Source organism: Oryza glaberrima, chromosome 6, assembly GCF_000147395.1.
Source record: "Oryza glaberrima chromosome 6, OglaRS2, whole genome shotgun sequence".
Lineage (NCBI taxonomy): Eukaryota > Viridiplantae > Streptophyta > Magnoliopsida > Poales > Poaceae > Oryza > Oryza glaberrima.
Window position 1 is genome coordinate 24296711 of NC_068331.1, and position 19786 is coordinate 24316496.

Genomic DNA, 19786 nt, shown 5'->3' on the forward strand with positions numbered 1-19786 from the left:
TTTGCACGTAGATGTAATACTATTGAAAGTACATGTATGAATTTTCCTAGAATTTTTTGTGATAATTTTTAGTTGGTGTACACGGTGTGTACACGCGAGGGCCTGTGTGCATAGGATATGCTCCCAACATATATATATATATATATATATATATATATATATATATATATATATATATATATATATATATATATATATATATATATATATATATATATATAAACCATGCAGCAACAGGGCCATGCAAAAAAAAAAAGGTCAGCTCGATCTTTAGTCCCGGTTTGAAAAGCGGGACTAAAGGGGGGTTACGAACCGGGACTACAAACGCTTTCTCCACCAGTGTCCCTTAACAACAAAACCAGAAATGTGTACCCCTAAACTCACTCAAACCGTTCAAAGGAGGTCCCATGGCAGTATATATGGGTGGTTTTCACTGATGTGGCATCCAAATCAGCAAAAAAAGGGGTCCATATGTAAGTGAGATGAAAAAATATCGGGCACACATATCTTATTTCTTCTTTTTTTTTTTCCTTTTTTCTCTTCTTCTCTTTTGCTTTTTTTGTCTTTGCCAAAAAAGGGGAGTGACGACGTCGGCGGGCGAACCGGAGGCAGGCAGAGCGGCGGCTCCGGGTGCGGGAAGAGCAGAGGGGCGGGGGACACAGCGGGTGAGCAGAAAAGGAGTGCCGAAGCCGCCGCTCGCCCGCCGCCGCCGCACTCGCCCATTGAGATCAACAAGCTCTGCTTCGACTTCCTCAACGCCGACACCGACACGACGTCCACCATGTTGCGGTGGATCATGGCCAAGCTGGTCAAGAACCCGTCCATCCAGTCAAAGATCCATGACAAGATCACAGTGAAGACCGGCGACGAAAAGGTCGAGGTCTCCGAGGAGGACGTCCACGGTATGCCGTACCTGAGGGCAGTGGTCCTGGAGGTTCTCTGGAAGCACTCACCGGGGCACTTCGTGCTGCCGCAGAAGGCAATGGAGGACATGGAGGTTGGTGGCTACCGCATCCCCATGGGCGCAACGGTGAACTTCATGGTGGCCGAGATCAGCAGGGACGAGCAGGAGTGGGCGAAGCCAATGGAGTTCATCCCGAAGCGGTTCCTCCCCAATGGCGATAGCAAGGGAGTGGACGTGACAGGCAACAAGGGGATCCACATGATGCCGTTCGGCGTCAAGCGGAGGATCTGCGTGGGGCTCAACTTCGCCATGCACCACCTGGAGTACTTTGTGGCCAACATGGTGAGGGAGTTCAAGTAGAAGGAGGTCGCCGGCGACGAGGTGGAGTTCGTCGAGAAGCAGGAGTAGCGGTGGGTGAGCAGAGCACGGTGGGCCTGAAGAAGAGAATAGAGGAAAGAGAAGAGAAGGAGAAGAAAAAAGAAGAAAAAAATATGCAGCTGACATGTGGGCCCTATGTACTTTTTTTTTTGCTGACTAGGATGCCACGTCAGCCAAACCATGCATATATACTGGCATAGGACCTTATGTGCATGGTTTGTGTGAGTTTAGGGTACACAGTGATAGGGCTGGATGTCGAGCTGGCTCGGCTCGGCTCGGCTCAGCTCGGCTCGGTCTGGCTCATTAGGATAACGAGTTAGCTCGGCTCGGCTCGTTATCCTAACGAGCTAGAAACCAAGCTCGGCTCGGCTCGTTATCAAGCTCAAGCTAGCTCGTTTAGCTCGTGAGCTTTGGGGACGAGAGAAAGCGAACAAGGGGAGGAGCCGAGGAGGGGCGCCGGGAGGAGCGGCGCGGGCGGCGGCGTCCACGACCGGCCGCGTCAGCGACGGGAGGAGCGGCGCAGGTGACGGCATCCACGGCGGCGTCAGCGCCGGGGAGGAGCGGCGGCATCCACAGCCGCGTGAGCGCCGAGGAGGAGTGGCGCGGGCGGCGGCATCCATGGCCAGCCGCGTCAGCGCCAGGGAGGAGAGGCACCGGCGGCGGCGTCGGCGACGGGAGGAGCGGCGCGGGCGACGGCGTCCACGGCTGGCCGCGTCGGCGCCGGGGAGGAGAGGCACGGGCGGTGGCGTCGGCACCGGGGAGGAGCGGCAGCGTTGAGGGCTGGCGTGGGCGGCAGCTTGGGTGGGGATTAGGGATGGGGACAAGCCAGAAGGGGATTCACTCACTAGGGTTTTGAGAAGGGGATGGGCTGTTGGGCTGGGCTGGGCGCCTGAGCCTCATTTGCTCTGGCTCGTTAATGCTCGCGAGCGGCTCGCGAGCCAGCTCAAGCTAGCTCGTTATCTCTAACGAGCTGAAATGCCAGCTTGGCTCGTTAGGAAATTTAAATGAGCCAAGTCAAGCCTGTCACGAGCCGAGCTAGGTAACGAGCCACAAGCTTCCTGTCCACCCCTCAAAACATCTGGTAAGGCCTTCGGTGGTTTTGTGGTTAAGGAAACTCAAAACATCTCACTATTAAGGAAAATTGAGGGGCCTTCGGTGAACTTATTCCTTTAATTTATGTAGCATAAATATATTCAGCCCATCAAACATTTGGTAAGGCCTCATTTAGAGCCTCAATAATTTGAGTTGAGAAATGTTTTGAGCTTGATGGTGAAGGAAACTGATTTGAGTTCCAGTGGCTAAGAACGACCTGAATCTAAATGCATGACCTAGCTTGGATCAAATGACTAGACAGCAATAAGTTCATAGCCTTTACTACAGAAAGCAGAAGAGATCGAGAAGATAAACAAAAGTGATAAGAAAAATAAAAGGTTCAAACTCTAGCTACGCTTGAGTGGGAACCTGGAATATGTTATGCCCTATCATCGTCTTGGGTTTAAACATTAAACCCCTCGATCAGAGTAATTAACAAAGATGTCAAGGACAAAGAAAGGGGATAATTAAAGAAATTAATGTAAAGGCAAGCATCTTTTAGGGCATGCAACTATGCAAGTAGAAGAGAAACTCCTCAGGTTTATTAGAAGAACCTGGAAAAAAAGGTTCATAGCCTAAACACTCTTTTGTCCCGGTGCTGCTTTATTAAAAATTTTCTTTTGAAAACATATATAGGTGTACTTTATTCCCAATTACAAGGCAATTTGCAATGCACATGCATGCATACGTTGGCTAGCTCTCTGGGTTGATAAGGAAGAATGCACATTATTGGTCTTAATTTATTAATTTGGTTGTCATGGCAACATTTCTCTTCCAATGTTGAAATTAATCTGTAATAAAATTAAATGATACTCCCTCCGTCCCAAAATAAGCGCAGCCATGAGTTTCTATGTCCAACTTTTATCATCCGTCTTATTTAATTTTTTTTAAAAAAAAGCTAAAAACATAAGTCATGCATAACTAATCATAAAAAAAATTCAATTAAGACGAACGATCAAAGTTGGACACGAAAACTCATGAATGGACTTATTTTGGGATGGAGGTAATAAATTATCACTGAAGTACTTGATCACAACCATTAGTTTGTCAAGTAAAATTACCATTCCTTTTGCCTATGAAACCGTTTAAATTTTAGTTCAGTTTTTCTAAACCAGGATTTTGGAGCATGCGTCTTACTTAGGATTATTGACTCGATTCATATATTTTCCTAGCACTAATGTTCCTATAGGGTGGCTTGCGTGTTACTCTTAACATTTAATTGATTGATGTATCAAACAATTTGTTGTTCTTTATTTATTTTTCTTACAGTTTTAAGTTTATAATCAATATATATCCAAATATTTATATTTTTAATATATCTCAATTCATGTCCATTTGTTTCCACCTTATTCGACTCATGTTTAACTTAATTCTTTAATTAAAGAGATTATACTAATTTAGTTAATGTGGTTTTTCAAGTGTTGTTAAAAGTGTTTCTAAATTCCCGTTGCAGCGTGTAGGCATCCATAAGTTTGTAGAGAAAACGGATAACCATGTCCATCCATGTGATTTTCATTAATTATGCTATCTATCAACTAATCTTTTTCTAACTGTTGATGGAGATATATTTCAACAGGCGGTGACACAGTTGGCTAGCAGAGAAGAGGAGGGAAGTGTTTTGGTAAATATCATAAAAAATCTAGGAAAATGTTCTATCTGCAAGAGGAAAATTATTTTGGCCAGGATTGGTCTCTACTAGTGCTAGGCCGGCTGAGTGTAAGATGGGGTGGTTGTTTTTGCTGATGGAGGAAAATATCTCCTATATCCTTTTATCCTTCACATTTGTTGAGAAAATGGATAAGATCCATGTATGAGAGTTTCATTATCTCTATCAACTAATTCTTCTTCTTTATTGTAGATAGAGATATATTTCAGCCCACAACGATATCATAATTGGTGTAACTTTATCAGCCGTGTAATCTAGAGAATATATGGCTTTTCTCCGTATAAAAAAAAAGTGTTTTACACTTCCGGCCTCTGCACAACGTGCACACAAACCAATGAGGAATATATAGCTAACACTACATCGATCCGTCGTCCACAGGCATTTGCTCTCGCCTAACAACGGCTCTAGCTAGACCTCTGAACAAGTGATCATTATCATCATAAGATTCTGCCTAAAAGCTAGTTATTATATATAAGCATTGTGGTTACAGCATGCAAGCATTACATGCACGATATGATGGCACTACACGATCGAGAGAGAGAGAGAGAGAGATTATATATGCAGTTTGGCGTCCAGAACAAACCAAACCCTGCAGCTCTAGCTTTCTCAAAAAGACAGTGAAAGTTCTACTAGCTAGGATCGATATTATGCATCCAATTTGCACTTTGAAATGGCAATTTAATGCCACCTTTTTGACTGGTCCTACCTGATTAGTTAGTACTAATTAATCTTTTATGTTAGTTGCATTGACCTTGGCGAAATAATGCATGTTAAAAGGAGGAAGGTACCATTTGAACTGTGAAACTTTGGGCTAGTTAGGGTGGTTAGCTAGGCACCGAATATGGTAAAGATGAAGAGAGCTATATGAAAGATATTTCTCTCTCTCTCTCTCTCTCTCTCTCTCTCTCTCTCTTCAAAAGCTTGAACATTTTGTTTCTTCAATGTAATTAAGCTATAGTCATCGTTTCATCGAGCAGAGGTTTAAGCTGATAGGTAAAAACGGGGAAATTTTCTTCGGATTGGTATGCATTGCTTTACATTTAGACGACTAGACTGTACATTTATGTCTTTTATAAAATTATATATATATACAAAAGATTTGCATATTATTGTGTTAATATAAGCTAAACTGTAGTTAACGAGTGGATTTAAGTTGTAAAGGTGAACATATTTCTATTTGTTTATTACAACTGTATAAACAAGTTGTACACATTGCTTTTATTAGTTGTAGACACAACTAGACATATGCAACGTGAAAAACGCTGGAAATTAACCCATTAAGAGACTTACTAGCTAGAGGCCATATACAGTACGCCTGCATGTTTGCAAATCAAGCAGCTGGTTTTTTTTGCAAGTAGTGAGTGATCGCCTGCATATATAGCTAGACCAAATCTTGATGAATGTTAATTATATATAAAAAAAATTGGCCTTGAAATGACCGAACGTATTAGTGACTCTGAGATGCCGGCTTATCGCCATAAACTTTTCTTATCTGAACAGTTGCTCCGTATCTGAATTCAGAAAAGGAAATTATTTCCTCAAGTTAAAATGCTTATAGACAGCTTCATGTGAAACGAAACCAAAATACCATTTCGCCACCATTATTACCCTAATATATTCATGACATTTCATATCCAAGATATCCAATGCGTGCATCACGCTATGCCTATACTACATCACTACTGTCATTGTCTGTACTAGCGCCCTGTTCATTCAGATCAGGCTTGCAGGTTTCAGAGCTGAGTGCAGACAGCTTTGGTGCCCAATAGAACTCTCATTGTTACATTTCGAAAGAAAAACCATAGAAACTTTTCATATAAGTTTATATTTATCAGGAAATAAATTAAACATTCAATCATGATAGCAGGAAGAATGAAATAAGTACAGATATAAAATTTTAAGAAAAATCCTATTTCTAAATTCTAACTCTCTCATTGTGTACTTGTTGGCCACAGCAAAAAAAAATAATTATATACATAATTTAGAGTTGATTTTAAGATCTTTTCATCAAATTCTATTTTCTATCATCAAACCTCTAGCAATAGAAATATAAAAGTTTAAGTGAATTTAAAAAACTGCATATAGATATTTTTCACAAAACTACAGATTTATGGTGTTGTATCACAAAATTACAAATTGAACATTAAATTTATCATAAAACTATAGATTTAAGGTGAGATAAAGCAAAACTATAGATATAATAGTGAAGTTATCACATAACTACACATTTAGAGCTTAAATCTTTAGCACTACTATTATGTTGGAGTTATATATATTATAGTTTTGTGATTAAATTGGCGCTAAACATGTAGTTTTGTAATAATTTTACCAGTATATCTATATTTTTGCGATACTCAATCTTAATTCCATTTTTTCGTAATAAATTTACTACTAAATCTATAGTTTCATGATTTTTTTTAGATAAGGAAAATGATTTATATCCCCAACCTCTGCCAACAAGTTGCATGCGGCCAATGACTCAGAAAAGATAAATAAATACTTGAGGTTATGAGACAAACCCACATCTCTCTCCTAATTATATCTAGCTGAAAAACCGAAAATAGAACATATAAAATCTATAACGATATTCTATAAAAACTACAACATCCAAAGTGGAACAACAGACATCTAGCTATCGACTTCAAGAGTGTGTAGCTACACTGCACACAGTATCATGCTCCTTCTGTGAAAGCATCAAGAAAAAAAATGGAGTCAACTGGAAGACATGAAGATAACCTATAATGGTTAGAAAATTTTTTATCATTGAATAGTATATCATTGCGATAATGCCAAATTAACCAATATAAGACACTTCCAAACAAATTAGTTTTTTTATTGGATCTAGGCACTCCCTTTAGACAATTACTAAAAATATTTTTTTAGCATATCACTATATCAGGGAGGAGGGATTTTGAAAGGAAAAAAGATATATCGCTAAGCACACTTTACAATATGGCAATAAAAAAAAAGATGTTGTATAGGAACTTTGGACTTTGGGCATTTGGATGGTTTGTACGAAACAAATTAAACGACAGAAGGTTGGTGAAAATAATTTAATGGACGAGAGATACTAGAGAGAGAAAGGGGAAGAGAGAGTGCATGCGACTTCTCAAAACATGAGGTAAGACCTCATGTTTGTTTTCCTTTAGAATTGGGACATATGTAGGAAGCAAGTTATTTTTCTTAATCATATACTCCCTCCTTTCTTAAATATTTGACGCCGTTGACTTTTTTAAATATGTTTGACCGTTCGTCTTATTTAAAAATTCTTGTGAAATGTGTAAAACTATATGTATGCATAAAAGTATATTTAACAATAAATCAAATGATAGGAAAAAAATTAATAATTACTTAAATTTTTTTGAATAAGATGAATGGTCAAACATTTTTAAAAAAATCAACGGCGTCAAACATTTTGGGATGGAGGGAGTATATTCCTTCGTTCCAAAGGAGTTAATATATAAGAAAATTTTCCTAAGGATTAATGAAATCGTTTCAAATTAATTTCCTCTGAAATTCCTTCCACCCAGAAGTCTGAAGAAGCTAGGAACTTTGCTGATCGAGTTTCGCACGCGCCGTTGTCTTCCGAAGAACCTACCTCAACCCCATCACCACCACCACCACCACCACCACCCCTGCGCGCGGCGCGCAACGTGCACAACACGCGGTACGCACGTTCTCTGCAGCAATCTCCACCGTCAGATCACGGCGCGGCCGCGGTTCGAGCGAATCCCGGCCGTCCGTGATCTCCTTGGGGGTTTGCCATCCCTCCCCTATAAATTGGAGAGGGCCAAGCCATTTACCCTCCAAAATTAAGCAGAGCTAGCTTCCTCTACCTGACAAGTGTATTCCAAGTGATCACTACCAGCTACTTGACAAGTGTATTTAAGTAGCTAATTAAGCAAGCAGCTGTACTGAGTACACAATGGGAGGAAACCTGTCTTGCTTCGGGTCGGCGGCGGCTGGTTCAGGTTACGGGGACATCGCCGACGACCAGCCGGCGGCGGCGGCGGCGTACGAGCTGCGACGGTCGTCGAGGAAGGTGCGGCCGAGCGACGAGGACAGGCTGTGGTACGTCGGCGAGCGGGACGTCGACAGGAAGGCGGCGGAGTTCATCGCCAAGTTCCATGCCTCGGCTAGGTTCGTGGAGGCTTGAATTGAGCCTAATTTGATGACATCTTCAGATATCTTGGTTCTTGGATCTATACCTGGGTCACTCTCTGATCACTCTCTCTAGCTAGCTGCTGCTCATGCTGGTGATCTGCTTGGTTCGTTTAGTTTACTTCTCTTCTTGTATAATTAACTGTGTTAATTAGCTAGTCCTATGCATATATAGATATATGTATGTGTATATCAATGTATGTACTTAATCGGTGTAATTAAGGACGTGTAAATCTGTATTATTATTATTCTGCTAAATAAGAGCAATGCTGCACAAGCTGCTGTTGTATGTAAGTACATGTTTCTTGCAACGAGTTGGTCTCTGAAATCTGAAGTGAAATGCAATGTTTATTGCTTGATGGGATTTGAGAGGATGCAGTGAATTAATAATTACTTGCATTAGGAGAACAGAAGTTCCAGTAAGGATTAATTATTTATCAGTACTAAGTAGTGAACTCTACAAAGATGTTGTGGCTGGTCAGGTAATTAACACAAAACTTATTTGGCACGCAGTTTAGATGTGAATTAAGTGCTGATTCAGACTGGCATCCTCTCGCTAGCCATATCAGGAATGCTGATTTTTTGCTTTCCAATTTTCCAATTTTGACCAAGAAAATATTTATGTAACTAGCCTTGCCCTTCATACAAATGCTTATAGACTATGTTACCCACTTACCTAGCTACCCTTCACGACTAAATTAACAATGCAATTCCGGTAGTTTTACTAGCTAGCTGATTCGATTAATTCCTTTGAAAACTAGCAAATTAACAATATATAATGATATACTTGAAGCCTCGATCGGTAAGCTCATCATCAAGACTAGCTTATCTGTAACGGATTACAACATTATGTTCAGCTTAATTAAAGTCAGAGAAAAAGGAAATTCCACAGTGGATCTCCTCAATTTTACCCTTCTGCTATTTTCACTCATAGCACTTTACCAAGTCGAGGTAGAGTTTCCAACATTTACAGAAAAACGATGGATGTTTTCTTTGGCTAAATACTTGTCAAAGAGATGACAATTTAAGGACTTACTGATTAAAAGTTATGCAAACCTCAGCCTTTGCATCCAAGCATTACTATTGATGCCTTGATTAGTTCATCTTCTTCAGATATTTAGAAGGAGATCTGCTATAGATTGACAGTAAAATGTGATGGTGAACGTTAATAAAGTTAATGCGAAATAATTGAGGAATCACATTATTATTGGAGTAACAGTTTTGATTGAACACTTAGCACTATTTAGTAGCTGATATATGTTTACTTCCAATTATACATCCATGATTGAGTAATATTAACCCTTGCAAGAATTGTGATGATATTCGATCGCATCTCATTTTCAAAAAATAAAAAAAACATTTATGTTGTTTCAGTACTTAATTTCTTGCCTCTAACTGAATTTCTGCTGCAACTAATTTTCTTACAACATTTATGAAGTTAATTTGTTTTAAAAGACACATGATATTACTGAAAATTGTTATATTTATGTAAGTTGAAAAGGTTTGACATATGGATGCAAAAGATTCAAGCTTATCTTGGGAAAAGATGATCAAATGCTCGGCTCGCTGGACGATACTTATCTAAACAGTCTCTTGGATGCAAATATTGCATAGTAAAACAAAAAATCAATTGCCTACTATTTCGTCAGTACAATGGAGTTTTGGTGCCATAAAAATTACCGGGATTTTGTACCAACAGATAGTACCAAATATATTTTTGCCGTATGGTCTTTTCAGTGCAATGAACATATTCTACAGCTACATATCACCAACCATTTTAAGGACCTAACCAAAAAATAAAAACATTTAAAAACAAAACATGAAAGGCGCGACAATCTTTCCCGACAAAAGCTTTTATCATAAACATATTTGTCGCATTACTTGTCCCCGTTTCATGTACGGTGGGATCTCATAGGCCAGAACCATGTTCCAGCCTAGCAATGTAACCATGTTCCTGCCTAGCAATCTGCTGTCACACTAAATCATTAATCAACTGTCACTTGATGCTTTCATTCATGACATTTCCTCCAAACCATCACTGATCAGCATTCTAATTCTATTTCTAAAAATCAGTGTGATGTGTTGCCTGTCAATCTGTTAATTAACTTTTACATATATCTGTTCAGTCAATTTTTTTCACTTGCAACACATCTCTTCCATATGAATATATTTCACCGAAAACTTCAAAATTCAGGTTAGTACTAGTAAGCTGTTTTTCATACGGAATGTTATTAATTGCAGTAAAAAAAAACACATTCGACAAGGATCATCAGCAACTTAAGCTCCCAAGAACCTGTGATACACACTTTCCCCGGCAAAATTAAGATTCGATCCAACTTAGAGGGATCACTTGAATTTGTCTCTGAGCTCTCATCCTTTCTTTCCCTTAACGTCCGAAAATTCCCCTTCTCAAGCCATCATCAATACTTTAGGGCTGGGGTATCAAATCCTCCCATGGCAAGTGTTGCTTTAGGTAGATAAGAAGAAGGAGCCAATGATTTGTGACAAGTCACTGGACCTTGTGTGTTGGAAAATTATCAGAAAAGATCGTTGCTTTGTACCAATGGCACCGGATCATCGTCCTCGGAATTGCGCTTTATATATACCGTTTACATTACATTCTTCAGTGGAGTTGCAATTACCCAATTACTATATCTTTGACCTGTCAATCTCTGCATGTTTGAGAGGACAGGGCTGGTGAATCTGAATATTCTCAAGAAATGGTGGAGATATCGTTTTGAGAAAGCGGAAATTCCTTTGGCATATACCGCGCTTTCGCTTTTCTACTGTACCAAACTCTGAGATTGTCCGTGAGATTTCCTGTTCATGTTCATCTGCAAATAATAGCCTGTGTATGTGCTTGCCACTGTTGCATGATTTGGACATCATGATCAAATCAATAGACACCGCCATATGTGCCACAAAATTGCCTATTTGTGTCACCCTTGTTCATGGATTTTCAGAAGCTGAATGGTTGCTTGTAGAAGTATCTATGACACTTCCTGGATTTCAAATTATCACCAAATTTCAAACTTGGCAAGGGACATTTTTTTCAGGACATAGCGTCAAATAGGCTCAGAAACAGTCTTTTATTCTTTTTCTCATTTTTCCCCTTGTTGATAGGAACAAAAACGTGCAAAATTATGTCATTTCTTTGGGCAGCATTGGACGGAGGAGAGCAATCTTCACATGGTGTTGCACAGCTGTGAGCACATGATGTGTGAAAAGGCTATCAAAGAAGGCCTTTTTTTTTCAGTACTTTGGAAGTACCAGTTACTATGGAAAAAGTACATCCATAGTACACCAGGTTTCTGGAAGAAAAAAAACAAATTTTGATAAATGAATGCTAGCCTAACTTGTTAGAAGGACTTTCTAGTTATAAACTATTTTTTACAATGAGATTGAACCTTTGTACCTAATAAAGGTTTCCCTTTTATGTTTTCAAATGATCCTTTAAGCATCCTGAAGCTAATAAATTATGGATTCTTGATTTTGACATCATAGGTATTGGTATTATATGTATTGGTTCAGTGAACCAAACATGAAATTCTAATTCAGATAGCTCCTTGATGGGGCAATATGCATTAAATCTTACATAAATACACTATCATTAGACAAGTGACAAGAACCTGGCTATAGCCAAGATTTGCATTGGTCCTTTTTTGCCAAGCTGTATCCCATGGAATCTGAAAAAGAAAAGGGGGAGTTCTTCTTTGGGGCAATTACCAGCAGATTGCTCAGTATGCATATGTCAGAATTCAGAGATTGTTCTCATCTATAAAGTGCCGCAAAATTCATTCCACCATGACAAATATAGATCGCAGATCGAGCTTGCGTTCGATGATGAGAACAAGTTGCACTTTGAAGCCACACCTGATAATTTTGCTTTCAATCAGGAGAAAAGGCTGCCCAAAGCATCGATTCTCTGCTATGCAACAAGCGCATGTAGCATGTGCGTAGCTCTCTTATCTTCTCTGAACCTCTAGCTGAATTATGAACAGATTTTAGTATCATACACACTGATATGTTGGCAGAAGCAGAACTGCAGAAGGTTGGTACGGGACAAGTAAAGAGATCAGTACTACGTATTTCAGTACATGATACGTCTACTGGCGTACCAACATTCAACAAAACCATTGTTCAGACTTATCTAACTGGGCTACCGATATATACAGCTGGTTTTCAGTGATATGTTCTACCACATATTTTCAAACCTACAACTGGGATTGGCATTGCTAGGCAAAGTAGTGGGACTATTTTTTCGCGTTCTTCATTTTTTGTGCTAGCAATGCACAATAACAACATGCCAGACCGTTGTTTCAATGGCGTTGAAGGTGAGGCGATCACCTTCTTTTACCTCATTTTCCAGGCAAAATTTTCTCCAACCTGGTCCATTTATGTAGCCATAGGTGTTCGCTGTTTTGAAAGCCACTCGCCAAGATCCTTTTTTCTTCATGGATATCTTCAGTGTGATCGCACAGGCTTCTAGCAGACCAATTTGAGAGCAAAAGGTGCCTCTCACAGACTGCAATGTTAAAGCAATATAAAGAAATAAAATAGTAGTGAGATGTTTCATTATTTTTGAAAAAATAAACGTTCACAAAAATCAGAAGGATTGTTATTGTCAACACACTGTAGATTAAGAATATGTATGGCATTTCTGTATTGCCTTCCCTAACAAAAAAAAATATATTGAGAAACACAAAAGAAATTTTCATTTTCATATCAGAATCAATAACAAGTCCTACAAAATGGTCAAAATAAACAGCCAAGGACTTCTTGTCAGGAAATTCTCGACATTTAACTGATGGTATTTAACCAAAATTCTCATGATAAACTACATTTTTAGTTGATATCATGTTGTAGTGTCCTTTTTCTCTGTGTATGACAATTTTACAATTACAGATTTGGTTCTTTAAAGCAAAAGAAATCATCCATATTTAGACCTAACAGATAGTTTCAGAAATTGAAGAAACAAAAGTCAGTGATTTTCCATGTTGATAATTTCTATATTTTTTTTCCTTAAGCTCGTATTAAACCAAAAAAATCATCCATATTTAGACCTGAACAGATAGTTTTCAGAAATAGAAGAAACAAAATGTCAGTGATTTTCATGTTGATTAATTTCATTTTTTTGTTCTTAAGCTCATAAGCAGTTAAGCTAGATAAAAACAGCAGAAGCTGAAGCGCTCACAAGTAGGCTATGAATACTATAGGCCGTCATTTCCTTTGTGAATGAATTCTGTGACACAATGCTGACATGTTTCTTATGTTGTTCAACCTTCACAGAAATTGGGGAAGCCCTAGATTTCCTGTTTGGTCCCTCTAAGCATGTACCCTCAATTCTTCGCGTCCTTTTCCACTTGACAGGTGAAACTCCAACTTTTGCTGCACCTGCATAATTACATTTTGAAAAGAAACACGGAAAATCCATAGTTGAAACTACAACGGAGCTGGAATGCTACTGGCTTACTTTGTTGAGGCGCATTGCTCGGTCCTTCGGTACCATCAGTTAAGTACAGCGCTGCCGTTTTGTACTCCTTCAGGCAGCCGTTCTGTAGGAACACCTCAACCGTGAACACCATGTTACCTTCATACCGGACCAGCAGGATGTTGCCTTCGGAGAGATCATGAGCAGCCAGAAATGGCGCCCAGCCGTCTCGCAGTAGCACGTCCGGTTGCTCCCGTTGTAGTTCGACTCGCCAGAACTTGCCAAGAGGGCAAACAATAATGGCATTCTGGTGGTTGTTTGTGTAGGTTTCAGTCAGTTGTTGCTGCACAAACTTCTCAGGGATTTTCTGAAAGAATGTTGACAGCAAAAGAAAGAGCATGCTGTGAGCACATAATACATATAACTGCATCACCTTCAGAGCTAATAGCCTATCAATTCCACAAATACATAGTACTACTAGCACTAGCTTATTAGCTGAAGGCGGCCCTGTTCTTTTCATCTCATTCATCGAACTATTGAAACGGGGTTATTTGCTCCACTCTTCGAAAAATACGTAACCACTTGTTTTAAGTTATTTGTTTAAGTTTATTTCTTAAAGCATTTAACTTATCCCCATAATCCAATCGATCGATAATCCGCTTAACAATCTAAATCAAACAAGGCCAGAGTGCATTATCATAAGAAGAAGAGAAGCAGGTAATCAACCAGAAGAGCAGAACTTGGGCGGAAGTTGCAAGGGTTATGACGGGTGAAGCGGAGCTGTGGCGGCTAGCTAGAGCTGCAATCCCTGTTTTGGTAGCTCATGTTAGTGGAGAAGGGTCGCAAAATTTAGTTGGAGATTAGGCTTTTGTTTCTTGGTTCTCTTCCTGTACCCTGTCCCCTTCGCTTTGTCTTTTCGGCCCACTTTGTACATACATTTATTCCTTTTTAATACAAAGATACGCTCCTTGCGTATTCCAAAAAAAAAAAAGGTAAAGATGATGGCTTGGTGAATGCTCACCATCTTTTCCAGGTCTTCCTGTTGGAGCAGCTTGATGAAGCGAGGCCTGTCCTTGGTTCTCATACCTGTAAATGCAACCATAATCCGAATGTTTAGAAAAAAAAAGCTACAAATCTTTACAAAGTAAAACCAAATTAGTCATATTTCAAGCAAAAATAATTTAACTCAACTTTGGCTCATGAATCATTATAGAAAAACATATAGAAATGGATAAACAGTTACACATACGCCATTGCTGAGATTTGGTGTACCTGCGTGAGGAGTGCAGAAGCGCGCGAGGCAGAAGCCCGGGTCGAACACCCTGAGCGAGGCCACCCCGCGCCGCTCCAGCCTCAGCACCACGCCCCACCCCTCGCCGAGCCCGTGCGCCGCCGCGAGCTCCGACCATCCGCCGCCCAGCCACGCCTCGCCGTCGCCGGCCGGCGAGCGGCGCAGCTCCACGCGCCAGACCTTGCCGAGCGGGCCCACCACGAGCACCGCCGCCGCCCGTCGGCCACTCTCCTCCTCCTCCTCCCCGACCCCGGCGGCGTCGTCGTCGTCCAGCCTCGCCGCGAACTCGCCCGGGACGCTCTGCAGACCAACGATGATCACATCACGTTACTGGTGAGACCGAGACGCAGCTCGTCACGTCCGGGCTCCGGTCGATCGGACTCGGAGTAGTACGAACCAGCCGGTGGAGGCAGGCCGGCGAGAGCAGCGGCGCGGCGAACTTGGGCCGCCGCCGCAGTGAGCCGGCGGAGAGTGGCATGCTCGGTGGAGAGTGGGAGAAGCGCGCGACAGCCACGATGTCGCAGGTAGCTGAGCTAGCCGTGTGAGTGAGTGTGAACGCGGCGAGAAGGCTGCCTGCCTGGGCGTGGTGGTTGGAGTGGTGTGGTGGCTCCTCGGAGATGGTGTTGGATGGGACGAGACGGCGGAGGTCGGTTGGTCAGGCCGGCTTCTCTCCCTCTCAGAATTCATTGCCGGTCAGACAACGGTCAGATGGAGTGTATGTCTGGTCCGGAAAAAACCAACCTATCATGAGATGGATTTCGTTGTACTATAGCGAATCTGGATAAATATTTGGCTATATTTATTATACTAACAGGGATCACATCTCCTTTTAGATTGGTTATTTTTAGACAGATGGAGTACTGACTTCCATCTAAGGCTCCCATCGGTTGCCCATTTTACAAATTAATTTATAAGTAAAACTTTTATAGATTTGTTCGTAGCGACTTAAAAGCCAACATTAACAAAAATTACGTTAAAAGCATCTCAAAATCAACTTCAAAATCAATTTTAAAAATTCAAATTTTGGTTTATTCTTTGGCTGTTTAGGCCAAACGATGGGGCTCTGACATCTCCAGCTGAACACGAAAAAGCGAAAGATGAACCTTTTCATAGAGTGGACGTGGCGAGTTACTTCGTATCGCTAACCTATGAAGAATCACCTACGCCTTTCAGGCCTCTCACATGCTCCTACGTGGAGCGTTACCTCCTTGCGCCAGCTAGGAATATCGCAGACGTGTCGCGCCGGACCGCGTCCTTCTTGAGCTGCTCGCTCCCACACAAGGCAACGCGATTCCTTGCTCGCGCGAGACCACGCGCGGTGGAGGGAACGCCTGAAGCCCGCACTGTGGAGGGTGTGCCTCCGACTCACCATCCCCTGGCGCCCTTCACAGCGTCGACCTCGTCGCTGTCTCCCGCTCTGCGTCGTCGACCTCGTCCTCGTCCCCGCGCTCTGCTCTGCGTCACCGACCTCGGTGTCACCGGGGAGTTCGTCGCCACACCGCTTGGGAGCTCTGCGCCGCCGCCACCGCCACCGTCCTTGTCGGAGAAGCTCGCGGGCTCGATGAGGAAAGCACAGAGAAGGAAAGGAGCTCGAGGTCGAGGCCGCGCCCGAGCTCGCTATCACCTTGATCCAGTGAGCCTAGGACACATCTGACCACTCAGCCCAATGTCGCCGCTCGGGCTGTTGCTCCACCCGGTTTCGCGAGGAAGACAAGGTCGCGTGGTGACCTCCGCGAGGAAGACCCCGCCGAGAGTTCGTCGCTGCGGAGGGTCGTAGGGGGAGGGAGGCGCCTACGTACATGCCTTCTTGCCCCTTGGAACATGAGGAGAGAGGATAGAGAGAGGGAAATGAAAAGGGAGTTCAATGGCGTCATCGTCTGGAGATGTGCCACCCAACCGTCGATCCGTTCCCGACTCGGCGCGCCGCCGGTCCGTTTCTCGCCCGGCGCATCACCGCCTGGGCCACCGCTGCGATGGGAAAGGCAAAGGGAAGAGAGAGAGGGGGGGAGACATGGATGTGAAAAGAGAGATGGGTGGGACCTACTAACACGGGTGGGACCTACTAACATGTATTGTTTAAGACACATGCATCGTAAAGTGTGGTTCTTTACTCGGTTCCTGGTCTAGCTGGAGGCTTAAGCTCCTCAAGTGTGCTACCCGCACTCCTCACATAGAGTAGACGTGGCGAGTTACTTCGTACCTAGGGCCGTCTCCCGGAATCGGGGACCCCGGAACGAAATATAATTTGAGATCCTACATTTTACTTTTGATTCAATAGATCATTTAAATTAGTAAATTATATTCATGGTAATTTGATTTAAAAGAAGAGTACTGAAACATTCAATTGATCATGCATGGATACATGCATGCAATTCAATAACTGAGTATGAACAATTCAGTATTTGACTTAATTACCAGTTGTCCAGTCTAACTCTTTATGGCCCCTTTGAATCGCAGGATTAAGAAAACAGAGAACTAGGAAAACGTAGGAATAGAATGCCACACTTATTGAATTCCTATAGGATTTTGAAACACAGGAAAGTCTCCAAACGATATTGATTAGCGCACAGGAAAAACGCAGGAATCTTAGACACATGAAGAGGAAAACATGAGGTGAGACCTCATGCTTATTTTCCTCCAAAATTGCTCTAATAAGGTTCATTCCATAGAAATTTCAAAGAAATTGATAGGAAACAATTCTTTGTTTCAAAGGACTCTATAGGATTATTTTCTATAGGATAAAATCCTCTAAAATTCAAATGGTTTTTCCTTTGATTCAAAGGGAACCTAATATGGTAGACGAGGTAGTTGGCTAGCTGCTCTGGGCAGCGTCATTGTTGATCAAAGCTGGTTTCACATGCATGCACATGAACACACATAGGACGTCAGTTGTAATGCTAAGGCTGGCTGCTTGTACTGGTCTCTCTGATTTGGGGAGCCTGCGCTGACACTCCGTTCGCACGCCCTCGTCAACGGGCCTGTTCGTATCGCCAACTAGAAAATTAACATGGTACTCCCTTCTTCGTAAATGTTTGACACCGTTGACTTTTTTAAACATGTTTGACCATTTGTTTTATTCAAAAACTTTTGTGATATGTGTAAAACTATATGTATACATAAAAGTATATTTAACAATAAATCAAATGATAGAAAAAGAATTAACAATTACTTAAATTTTTTGAATAAGACGAACGGTCAAATATTTTTAAAAAGTCAACGGCGTCAAACATTTTGGGATGGAGGTAGTAAGTGTCAGCCGGAGCACGCTCTTGATGGGCCTTTTGCTTCGGGAGACGCAATTCTAACCCTCCCGCGAGGGGCGTGGCTAATGGGCAGGTGATCGCCACAGCGATCACCCCCATCCCCCCTATACGCTCCTCTCCCCCTTCCTCATCCCATTCTTCTCTTCTTACTACACCATAAATTTTTTTAAAAAATAAAAATACAAAGTTGGAAAAATTTATGTATAGAAATACTATATATAAAAAATATTTGAATTCAAATTCAAATTTAAAACGGGTATGTAAACTTTGGGTCTATAAACTAATATTTGAATTCAAATTCAAATTTGAAACGGGTATATAAACTTTGGGTCTATAAACTAATATTTGAATTCAAATTCAAATTTGAATCGGGTATGTAAACTTTTGACTTATAAACTTTGGGTCTATAAACTTTAGGTGTATAAAATTTAGATGTATAGAAATACTATATATAAAAAATATTTGAATTCAAATTCAAATTTGAATCGGATATATAAACTTTTGACTTATAAACTTTGGGTCTCTAAACTTTAGATGTGTAAACTTGAGGTGTACAAAAACTTTAGGTGCATAAATTTACTAAAATAGGAAAGTAATGCAATACCAAAAAAGGAAAACACGTGGAGGAAGGTGAGTGTCGATCGCCGTGATCACCTGTTAGCCTTTTCGTCCCGCGAGTCTATGCGTGGCGGAGAAAACGCATCCCGCCTACGCTGTGGAGTGCGTGGCTCCAAGTCGCCATCCCCTCGCGCCGCACAGGGGACGGAATCCCCAAAGTAGATCGAGCAAAAACTAAATACACTTCATATTTTGAGACAGAGGGAATATGTGATTATCCTATTGATCAAATTGAATAGCTCTCTTTAAAACATTAACCTTTTATTTCTTCATGTTATATAATTTTTAAATTTTACTTATTATTATATATATTTGTCTATCCTCATATATTTTTGAAAATATGACATATCACAATATCGCCGTACCACGTATTTCAATGTTTTAAATAGCGGAATAAGACATTTAGCGGTTAGCTTCTCAAACAGTTATAGAGGGCCAAATGGAGCTATAGCGGCTAAATTGTATATGAGAGCAAATAGCTTAAAACCTTTCTCAAACAGCTATAGCGGGAGACTTAAAACCCGACGTATTTGTATCAGATTATCCCTGGATTGGTTGAGATAAAGTAGTAGATGAGAAAATTAAATGAGTTATGATTAGTTGAGATGGAAATCCAAGGATGTCGTTGTATTCTTGAAAGAATTTCAAATTCTAATTGTCCTTGAATTTTTGGACACAGTATGCAAGTGATCAATCATCCAGAAAGACTAAAAACTTAAGCTATGGTGCTTCACAAGGGAAGAGGAAGAATAGAAACAATTTTGAGCATATGTTAATCGGAGGACTAAAAATAAAAAATAATTGATAAGTAGTATTCTGTTACTAGAAGAGAAATACTACCCTCATCCTTTAATATTTAAGGTTGATTAGTTCAATTTTTAACTACGTTAAAAAAAGCGGAGGGAGTACTATTATCGTGAGGGACAACTTTATATGTACTTATGAACATTACTTTGCAATGTACGTACAGCTCTAGCTGGAC

At 41.1% G+C, this 19786-nt stretch overlaps 1 protein-coding gene and 1 pseudogene across 2 annotated transcripts; one reads left to right on the forward strand and one right to left on the reverse strand.

Moving 5' to 3' along the window:
* The first annotated feature begins 407 nt into the window (after window positions 1-407).
* LOC127777032 (cytochrome P450 89A2-like) lies at window positions 408-1312 on the forward strand (annotated as a pseudogene).
* A 10459-nt stretch (window positions 1313-11771) lies between these two features.
* Window positions 11772-15619, reverse strand: LOC127775967 (putative B3 domain-containing protein Os06g0632500). Of its 2 annotated transcripts, none has more exons than XM_052302283.1 (6): window positions 15321-15619; window positions 14905-15223; window positions 14654-14718; window positions 13675-13999; window positions 13483-13595; window positions 11772-12726 (listed from the first exon to the last, which is right to left on the reverse strand). In XM_052302283.1, the coding sequence occupies exons 1-6, from the start codon at window positions 15399-15401 to the stop codon at window positions 12484-12486; spliced, it is 1146 nt and encodes a 381-aa protein (XP_052158243.1). In that variant the 5' UTR covers window positions 15402-15619; the 3' UTR covers window positions 11772-12483. The 2 variants fall into 2 exon arrangements, with proteins under 2 accessions (XP_052158243.1, XP_052158242.1); XM_052302282.1 differs by having other exon boundaries at window positions 11773-12726; window positions 13396-13595; window positions 15321-15616.
* Between the last annotated feature and the right edge of the window lie 4167 nt (window positions 15620-19786).

Excerpts from the sequence above, each read along its gene's own strand:
- LOC127775967 (XM_052302282.1), bottom strand. The coding sequence starts at position 15,401 with ATGCCACTCTCCGCCGGCTCACTGCGGCGGCGGCCCAAGTTCGCCGCG. Across the intron at positions 15,224-15,320 it reads CGGCCTGCCTCCACCGGCTG|AGCGTCCCGGGCGAGTTCGC; the intron begins GTTCGTACTACT and ends GTTGGTCTGCAG. Across the intron at positions 12,727-13,395 it reads ATAGTATTCATAGCCTACTT|TCTGTGAGAGGCACCTTTTG; the intron begins GTGAGCGCTTCA and ends TTAACATTGCAG.